The 10300-nt window shown below is 35.8% G+C and overlaps 1 protein-coding gene across 1 annotated transcript in view; it reads right to left on the reverse strand.

Moving 5' to 3' along the window:
• Nucleotides 1-10300, reverse strand: part of LOC106530900 (2-oxoglutarate dehydrogenase, mitochondrial) — a 40029-nt gene that overhangs the window by 21373 nt on the left and 8356 nt on the right. Inside the window, exons 2-7 of the mRNA XM_014026628.1 lie at nt 9238-9426; nt 8767-8860; nt 3091-3206; nt 485-639; nt 258-404; nt 79-169 (exon numbers count right to left, since the gene is read on the reverse strand). Coding sequence (XP_013882082.1) covers nt 79-169; nt 258-404; nt 485-639; nt 3091-3206; nt 8767-8860; nt 9238-9426 — 792 coding nt within the window. The remainder of the gene's footprint in view (nt 1-78; nt 170-257; nt 405-484; nt 640-3090; nt 3207-8766; nt 8861-9237; nt 9427-10300) is intronic.

Here is a 10300-nt window from a genome sequence, read left to right on the forward strand (position 1 = left end):
TAATAATAATGACTAGATGTAACTTTGTACTCCAGTTGTGTTAGACTTTATACAAATCTCTGCAGGTGATGTTCAAACCTCATCTGCAGCCTCCAGCTTGGAGTCAAACTGGCAGAAGATCTGGTCCAGATCCTTCCGGATCACATTAGCCAGAACGTTCAGCCTGCCTCTGAAGACACAGAAGAAGAAGAAAAAGGAGACTTCCTTTTTATTGTCGAGCATGGTAGAAGCCCCGCAGTATGGACATTTGACGGTACCTGTGAGGCATTCCCATGATCACACTCTCCACGCCGCTCTGACTGGACTTGTCTATGATGGTCTTCAGGGCCGGAATGAGAGCCTCGCAACCTTCCAGACCGAAACGTTTCTCTGAAGACCACTTCCTCTGAAGAAACTCCTCAAACCTATAACCAATTTTTAACAGAACTCAGAGCGTTACCTCCCATGACCTCCAGAGTCAGACGGTAAAGAAGCACAGACCAACCTGGTGGATCGAATCATTCTGGCCAACAAAGTCTTCTTCTCCTCCAAGCTGAACTGCATGATTCCTGGTGTCTCAAACTTCTGCCTGATCCACTTACACTGCTCCACATCATTAATGAACATGAACTCCACCCCAATATGCTGGCAGTAGGCCGTCTACAGGAAGGACAGACAGACAGACAGTGGTTCAACGTTACTCTGGACTTTTGACTCACATACAGTCCAGTCCTTGTATCTGACTGTGGTCATTTAGTTTTTTGATTGTTGTTAAGCCATTTAACACAAATTTGATCAGAAATCATCAATTAGGAAAGCACATACAGTATACTATAGAGCAGTTTAACTCAAAAACAAACAGATGTTGTTTACAGAAGACTCAGTAAAAACTGTTTTAATAAACTCTATATTTAAAAACTAATTAACAGTTAGTCGGCTTATAAAAATAGCTAAAAATATTTTAAAAATGATAGACGTTAAATAGTACGATGGAGTATTAGGGCCACACAAGATTTTTTTAATTATTATTACGAGATTAAAGTTGTATGAGAATAAAGTCATAATATTACGAGAATAAAGTCATAATATTACGAGATTAAAGTCATAATTTTACAAGATTAAAGTCTTAGTATTACGAGAAAAATGTCATAATCATGACGTGTCCATTTTCTTTTCCTCATTTCCTCCTTATTTTCCGCACACCTGCTGTGTACAGCCATGTGTATGTGTTTAGCATTCCTCGATGACTCGGGTCACTGTTAGATTAACATGCTTTCATCCAAATTAACTACGTGACGACTAAATCTGTCAATGCATCCATTAATTACAATATAGCTTCAGTTTAGTCGTTTGCACAATTTCAAAGTCCTGCTACTGATAATTTGATGCTAATGTGGTAAAAGATTAACTATTTATTTTAAGCAATACTAAAGAACAACTTGACAAGTTGCTCAACATTCCTCATTTTAATGCAGTTATAACTGCATGTTTTTTCATGTATGTAAAGGCTACAATATTATGACTTTTTCACGTAATATTCTGACTTTAATCTCATAATATTACGACTTTAAACTCGAAATTTTATGACTTTAATCTCGTAATATTATGACATTAAATTTGTAATATTATGACTTTAAACTAGTAAATTATGACTTTATTCTCATAATATTATGACTTTAAATTCATAATATTATGACTTTATTCTCATAATATTATAACTTTATTTTTATATGACTTTAATGTCGTAATATGACTTTATTCTCGTAATTTAAAAAAATCTCGTTGTGTGGCCCTAACACCCCGTCGTAAAATAGTGCATTTCACTAACATGGTAATTTTCAAGTTCATAAACAGTAATGACAAATCTAAAAAACACAATATCTAACTTACCGTATAATGATCTTTTCTGTTGTTTTGTGTTAGTGTTTTAGACATTTAAATCTAATTTTTAGACATCATATTTATGCTTATACAGTAGCTGAGGTAGGGTTGAGCAATCTTGGCAAAAAATTAATCACAATTAATTGTGATATTTAGCTGATAGCGATTAATTTGACGATTAATCCCCCGGAATCCCTGGACACCCTTATGTCCTGGTCACATGACCAATTTATAGGGAGAAAATTGGCTCTTCATAAAAATCTGTTTCAAATTGTGTCAAAATTACAGACTTCAGGCTATACATCAAACTTTAATTTGTGTTGATAGATAAATAAATTACACAATTTTTTAAACGTTGGTCATATTTGAATCAGAGAGGAACACCAAGCGGTTAGTCTGCCAGGTGGCATTAATCGTATTAATTATCAACTGCCAAAAATTAATCGATTAATGTTTTTCTGACGATTAATTGCACACGATTCGATTATGCCCAACCCTAAGCTGAGGTTGGTGAGATTAAATAAATATATATATGTATATTTTACAGTTTTTATTTTACAAGTACAACATTTTAAACAACTCTTGTGTTTTTTTAGTTGCTTATCCCCAGAACAACAGACAGTGTTCTGCAGAAATTAATTAGCTTAAACTGCTACAGATTTTTAACATTTGTCTTCTACAAAACAAACAAATAAATTCATTTTCTGGAAGATCATACTCTAGACGTTTAGCTTAAACTAATAACTGACTTGTTGTTTTCATAGACAACTTTTTTTACATGATTAGTTCAACTAGTTTTTAGTGTCAGGCTTATTTTGTCTAGTTTATTTGCTCATCAAGACAAATAATCTAGCCTGGGCAGGTAACTGTAAGGTATAACTTTACTACTAATTTTTGTGCCCTTCACCCAGAACATGAAATGTTCAACCCAACTTTGTAAACTTAAAAAGACAGAGAAAATAAAACAAAACAAAATTGTTTGTTTGTTTTTTGAAGTTTCAGATGAATACATTTGAGTTTCATTTTATTCAACTCCCAAAAGAATAGCTAAGGGGAAGGTTTTTGTAAGTGTCTCGCAATGCATTTGTCATGTAAAAGAAGAAAGAAATTCTTTGTGTTGAATATAGCAAACTAGGTTTTGAACAACTGATTTTGTTTTTTGCTTTAAGTTTCCTTCAGATGGTGTCATTAAACAAAGTTCAGTTAATTTCTTCTCTCCATGGAATTTACCTCAAGGCGGTGAATAATCTCCCTGAGCGTCAGAGCGCTTTCATTTCCACCGATGAAGGTGGTGGTGGGAAGGCGGAAGACCCGGTCCAGGTCACTGTCTGCTAGGCCATACAACCCTGTAGTTCAGACAGCAACATGCAGTAATGTACAGTCAGGGTCTAAAGTCTGAATCTGAAGTCAATGAATAAAGAGGATTAAAAGAGTAGAACAGAAAAAAAGAGGAATAATAACACTAAAAATATTAAACATTAAGTAATACAAAACAGGAAGGGAAAAGTATTAAAAAACAGTAAAGGCTAATAGTTTTTGTATTTCTTGTTTTTGTATTGTGTATTCAAAATTATAACTCATTTATCTAATCTGACAGATTATATTCCCAGCAGCATACAGAAACACTACATCTGTTTTCAGACTCAACTAATTTGAACTGTTTATAGATAAACACATTACTATTTACTAAATAAAACAGATTAAGTTGGCTAAATACAATTAATGTAAAATGTTAAATGTTAATTTGTGCTTCTTCTTTATTACAAACATGTTTAGACTTTTTGTTTGACTTGTTGATTTTAATAGAATATTTTTTGTCATTCAATTTGACTTTAAAATAAAATGAGATGAAAATATTGAACCAGTATGCACTAATATGACCTGCTGTTTAGTTACTAATTGAAGTCTGTCAGAATCAGTGTTTGTGGAGGATTTGGACTCAGGACTGTGGACCTACAGCAGGAGCTCAATTAACACTTGAAGTTTTTAATGAAAAGACAAAAAGGCATGAGAGACTAGTGCCATTAGAAGCTGAATTTGAGTTACACCAACTGGTTTTGTATTTGCATAATGTGAACTCAAATGCATCGGTTTAAATTTTTATTTCACTCAAATGAATCTGAATTTAAAGTTTAGAATCTGAATTAATTTGCTTTGAAACTATATTTTGTTGTATTAAAAATTCTGTTTGACTACTTTCACTGTCAGTGCTGCAATTAAATTTCTATTCTAAAATTCTTTTTTTGTCACACATCCTTGTCCTTGAAAAAGCCAGAGTAATCAAACACAGTTTGAGAGATTTACATTTCACATCAGTAAAACATTTTTTAAGACAATATAGACATTTAGTCTCAAGGAAGCAGTAATCAGCATTCCCAGACATATGCCAGACAGAGAGGGCGTTTCTTTCTGTTCTGCCTAAACGGATGTTAAAAGCTAATCGTATAGAACAGATTTTAATCTAATAAACCATTATTTGACAATTAATCGTGAGTTGATTAATTGTTTTACTGTAATCAATCAGCCACCATCGAAGGTAAGTTTTATGTTTATATGTTTTCAACAGAAGGGAATCCTAGGGCCAAATCTTTGGGCCACCTTACAGATAATAGTTTTCCTCCTGGCAGCTTGTTCTTCTAGAAATGTCCACAAAAGGTTGGACTTGAGGTTCTTGTTCTCTCTAGTTTAATAACAGAAACTCTGGAGGGATGTCAGGTGGCAGAACTGTTCACACGTTTCATTAGGTTCTGACCCTCCGACTGACCTCTCACTGACACTTGGACAAAACAACCAGTAACCCTGAGACCAACAATCACAAGGTCTGAACTAAAAGGCCAGACCTTTACATCAGACACAATGACAGCACCAAACAGAAACACACACAGTATATACACAGTACACACACCGTTCACTTTGCTTTAACCTTTTTCACAGCTCTGTCCAGTTTACACTGTCAACAGAGTTCAATAACTACACAACAGGAAGTTGTTTTGTTGTGACAGCTATAAGTCACATTTTCCTATCTTGTTTTCTAAAACAAAAAAATGAACAAGCTGTAAGCATGAGCTCATAAGAATGAGAGAATTAGAATGTTTGAGGAAAAAATGTTCTTTTAATGGCATGACGAGTGAGTGCAGAGCCTTGAGGCTGAACCTATTGGTTCAGCAGTGCCTTGGGAAAACGGCTACCACCACCTACCATCAGCTACCATCAGCTACCACCACCTACCATCAGCTACCACCACCTACCATCAGCTACCACCACCTACCATCAGCTACCACCACCTACCATCAGCTACCACCACCTACAATCAGCTACTACCACCTACAATCAGCTACTACCACCTACCATCAGCTACCACCACCTACAATCAGCTACCACCACCTACCATCAGCTACCACCACCTACAATCAGCTACCACCACCTACAATCAGCTACCACCACCTACCATCAGCTAACATAAACTAACATCAGCTAACAACAGCTGACATTACCTAACAGCCACAGTGTCATAAAGCCTTCTGTCTTATCTACCAGAGAACAGTTCAGTTCTGAACTGTATGTGGGCTGTATGTGTAAAACTATAATACTGTTTATTACTTTCTGTGAAGAACCTTATCATGTTCATTACTGTAAAATCGTTGATAAATACAAGATCTTTATTTATATATTTGTCAGAATAATTTGGCAGAACTTTTGTTTTGATTTGCTTTTTCTGTTGTTTTAGTTTTTTGATTAAACTAATACATATGTATGATCAACATTAAAGAAAAGGTGTGTCTCCATTTAACCTTTTATATTTGTCCCCAAAACTCGTAATGTTCTTTCTGTTAAGGTGACACTTTCAAATGTTTGTAGTTTATAATAAATTATCTGCAAATATGAATCTTTTTATAAGACATAGTTTTGTTGATTTAGATGACTTAAAGTTTGTTCAGTTTGGAAACAAATAGTGACACAACTGTACATTGATCAATGCATTCAATGATCAAATATGAAATATAAATGAGAGGTGAAGAAATCTATTGGTGTTTGTTTACTCAATGATTTTTAAAATCACACGTTCTGTAGTTTTTCTTAGGTGAACCACGATATATTTTTATAAACTATTGTGTGATTAGTTCTGTGATTAAATTGATGATTTTATGTACAAACTGGTCTGGGTGGCTATAAAATATGGTTGCACAGGGCAGGAGGTACTGTTAGTTTAGATGCATGCCTGGAAACAATTTAACACATAATAAAAATGTTGATCTTTACACTAAGATAGGAATTATGACAGAAGACCTGACTTCAGCTTGATAGTCTGGCCCTTTTAATGATGCAATGAAAATAGGCGGAGTCAGGTCCTGAAGAAAGTGATGTATTGAATAATACTTCCTGAATGCTTTGCTGAATGTGTGAGAAAAGCATTAAACCTACATTTCAGTCCAGTGCTGTGGTGTGGTTGTATGGTCTTTTTTCCTCACATTTAACCATTCAAACATTGGTGTACTTTCTATCTGGGTGTGAGCGCGTAATGAAGTAAACAAACACATTTAAATTTCTTTTCAGAGGTTGTATTTTCTGTTGATTTTATTTGCTTGTATTATTACCAATCCTGTGGTTTTTAATATTTAAGTATTTTTAATGACAAATGTGATTGTTCACTGTTCAAAGCTTAAAGTCATCAAACTTGACACAGAGTGGGTGATTCTGGCTTTATATAATGTTGTATTCAAAAGGGTGATATTTTAAAACTGTGGCATTGGTAATCCTGACATTATTAATGTTTGTGCAGACAGGTGATGTTGATTTATAGGGTTGTGTGTGGGGGCAGGGCCAGCCCTAGACATTTGGGGACCCTAAGTAGAATATGTATCTGGTGCCCTACTTTGCCATAAGTAGACAGTAAAAGACATGAAAAACCAAACGCTGTGTGTAATTATAAACCTTGCGCATAAAGCTCTACCTGTATGAATGTAGTGTACCATAAGCTGCGTTTCCATTGCAAATGTGCACGAAACTTTGTTGATATTCTGTTAATGTAAAAAAAAAACCATATTCGCAATTGCAGTGTTTCCATTAAGTAAGAAATGCTATTAAAGTCACGTGAACACGTTTGTTCTCACGATAAGTCATTACAAACATGGCGGCAATGGATGCAAACACATAGCATATTGCTACCACAACATTAGCGCTCATCATCAGCCATCAGAGGAGACGTTGGCGTCTTATCCAGGCTTTCGAGCAACAAGCCCCTTATACTTGGTAGCAGCTACGTATGTGGCGTTTCTGGGAAATTGGTGAGTTTACTACCTTTTTTTTACAACTTCTGTCATTTTACTACTACTTCTACTTTCTGTTGTCTTCTTCTTTGTCATCTTTTCACCAGTAGAAACAGCCGGTTCTTGATCACGTGACTCCCGTGATGCGAACAAAGTGTTTCCATAGCAGTTTTGCGAAATACACCAATTTCGATATGGCTGAAAAACCAGCTCATCCTAGCACAAAACATTTTGTCAAAAAAACATAAGTTTCAAAATTGACGTGTTTCCATTGAGCAGTTTTTTTTTTTTCGAAATTCTAATTTGCGCATTTTCATGGTCAATGGAAACGCAGCTACTGTTTACTGCTAACTGAGCACACTCACAAAATGCTGTATGAGTGTGTAGATGAGTAAATGATTCAGTAGTTAAATGCTTTGAGTATCCTGATTGGTTAGAAAGGCGCTGTGTAATACAGTCTATGTATTCTTTATTGGTCTGAACAATGCTCAGTGTTAAAACTTGTAATTTGCAACACGCTCTCACTCCCGACTTGTCACCATATTGACGCTTGGTCGGGTACCGTCTGCTTCCAGTTTTTCCACGTCGGGTAACCCCTCACTTCAGTTATTCACGCCCGTGGGGGTCTTTGGGTTGGGGGTCTGTGGTTAATATGAGGGATCATTATTAATGGTTAATTTTAGGTACTGAGGTCAGGGATAGGATGTCTAGGGCTAATATAAGTTAAATTTAGGGTCTAGGACGGTTAGTTGTCATGCATTTCCTTCTCTTTTCAAAAAATATGACAACGCGTTCCTCCTCCTCTGTCTCATCTCGTTAATAACTGACGCAAGGGGGGTACCCGACGCGTCCAAAAATGGACGCAGATAGTACCTGACCAAGCATCAATATGTGACAAGTTGGGAGTGAGAATGAGTTGAATATGAGATTAATTTTACATGATCACTACAGGATTCCAAACATGGAGGGGCCTACTCTTAGCCCCGGAGCCTACCAGGAGTTTAAGTAGGCTCTGTATATAAATACAGTATACTTACTTAACAGTGTAATACTGTATTAATATATTACTGTATTACTGCAGTGCTTTACATGAATGAGCAAACAAAAATAAAAACAGACACTAAGACTTTGTTCTGTTTAAACTAAAAACATCACATGATTCTGTGAGGATGTTCAACATTTTTACCTCTAGTTTGTCATCTTTTAGTTTTTGATTTCTTTCTTAGAAAATCAAAAACACGACATGGTAAATAAGGACAAACTTTTTCCAAGAGTCAAAAAAAACTTTAGTAATTACTGTTAGTAAATCATTAATTCAATTCAAATTCAATTCAAAAATACTTTATTGATCCCAGAGGGAAATTAGGTAAATAACTTGTAAATAAATAGGTAAATAAATTAGGTAATAACTTGTTTTATAGCTTCTTCAACATCCTGACAGTTTCTTTTCCTCATCGTTCACTCTGAGGATAAAAAAATTCTTCTGTCAGAAAAGTGAAACCATGTACTCTGCTTTGATTCAGTAAAGATCAACATATGCTGACAAGGATTGACAGGGTTAATAAAATAAAACAACGGTTAAAAGGAAAAAGAGAAAAAGGACTGGAAAATAAAAATAAAGCAGAATTATTTTCCTCACCAACGTTCTGGAAACCAACAGAACATGGAGTGTCATCAAAGTCCACGCAGCCGATGCCCAGAGGGTCCAACTTCGCTAAGTGATGTCCTCGGACCTACGGACAGGACCGAGAGGCTCAGTGTGTATGTGTGGACTAAACACACAAACACACTAAAATGTGTGTGTATTGGTAGACTAACTGAGCTATAGGAGCTGCAGTTGGTAAGAGCTACCTGAGATGCATGGAGTGTGTAGTGTCACAGGCAGGGTGGATAATGAACTTTTGTCACGTTAAGTATAAAAACTAAATCCTTCAGAATCTCTTTTTCGAATTTTGATAAATATTTTTTTCTTAGCATATTTATTTTGTTTTCCCATAAGACACGTCTTTACTCAGACGTTCACATTTTAAATGATGTCCTTTTTGAGGGACATCCTGTAAAATGAGACATTTATCATGTCACTGTAGTTGGAGGTGTGTCTGTAGTTTACCTGGTAGTCTCTGATCAGCGCCTGCACTGCTAGATGATCCTTCACTAGTTTCTCCACATCGAGTTGAGCTCCCAGCAGATCCTGGACTCCGGTCAGTCCCTCAGAAACACCATTTAGTGGCGGAGGGCTCTGGTAGGCCGCACCAGGTGGAGCTCCAGCATTTGCATTCCGGAAAAATGTATCCCAGGACTGTAGGAATGGAAACGAGTTATTTTATTGGTCTTCACCCACTGAGTCACACTATCAGTGTTCACTTACTACCAACAAGAAAAGCACAGAGACAAATCCATTACTCAAAAAGAACATCTTGATAAGACATTTTGTGGTACAGCAGGAACACAACAGATCAGTCAGTCAATTAGCCAATGAAACTATGGATCTTTTAAATAAATATTAATCATTTTTTTGAAAAATAATACTAATAAGGTATTGCAAAACAAAGATTAATGCTGCCGAGATGAACAGTTGTTGAGACACCCGTGTGTGCAGAAACAGGAAGTGATGACAAAGGAACATGTCTGAATATAAACAGAGCATTGCTACAACGGCTAACAGACTGTAGAGAAGAATCTGAAGTTTCTTTAGATTATTTTTGATTCACTATCACTGAGAGATGAATATGAGCCAGAGTTCAGCTAATATTGTTTTGATAAACAAAAACCATGGAGTTATCTTTCTTCAAAGTGTAACTAAGCCCCCTGTGAAAGCATAACCCCGCCCCCAGGCAAATATGAAAAAGATTCCATAAAAGTGGGCGGGGCTAAGAGTCGCTGAGATGTGTAAGGTAGTGGGTGGATGAGCGAGGAGTTGTGGTCAGGACGAGAGAAGTGGCAGCCAGCTTAATTTGACAAACTAGCAGTTCTGAAAATATTTCTGAATGTTCTAAAGAAATTGATGTGTTTTGTAAAATATTAAGTTTCATGAAATACATGCAAACTCATATTTAGCTGTTTCAAACTAACACGTAAAGTTCAGGCAACATTTTGTATAAAATATAACTTTGGTCCAATTTAAGTTAATTCAAATTAATTCATTTATTATTTAGACACTTTGAAGTATGGAG

The sequence above is a fragment of the Austrofundulus limnaeus genome, unplaced genomic scaffold, assembly GCF_001266775.1.
Source record: "Austrofundulus limnaeus strain Quisiro unplaced genomic scaffold, Austrofundulus_limnaeus-1.0 Scaffold573, whole genome shotgun sequence".
NCBI lineage: Eukaryota > Metazoa > Chordata > Actinopteri > Cyprinodontiformes > Rivulidae > Austrofundulus > Austrofundulus limnaeus.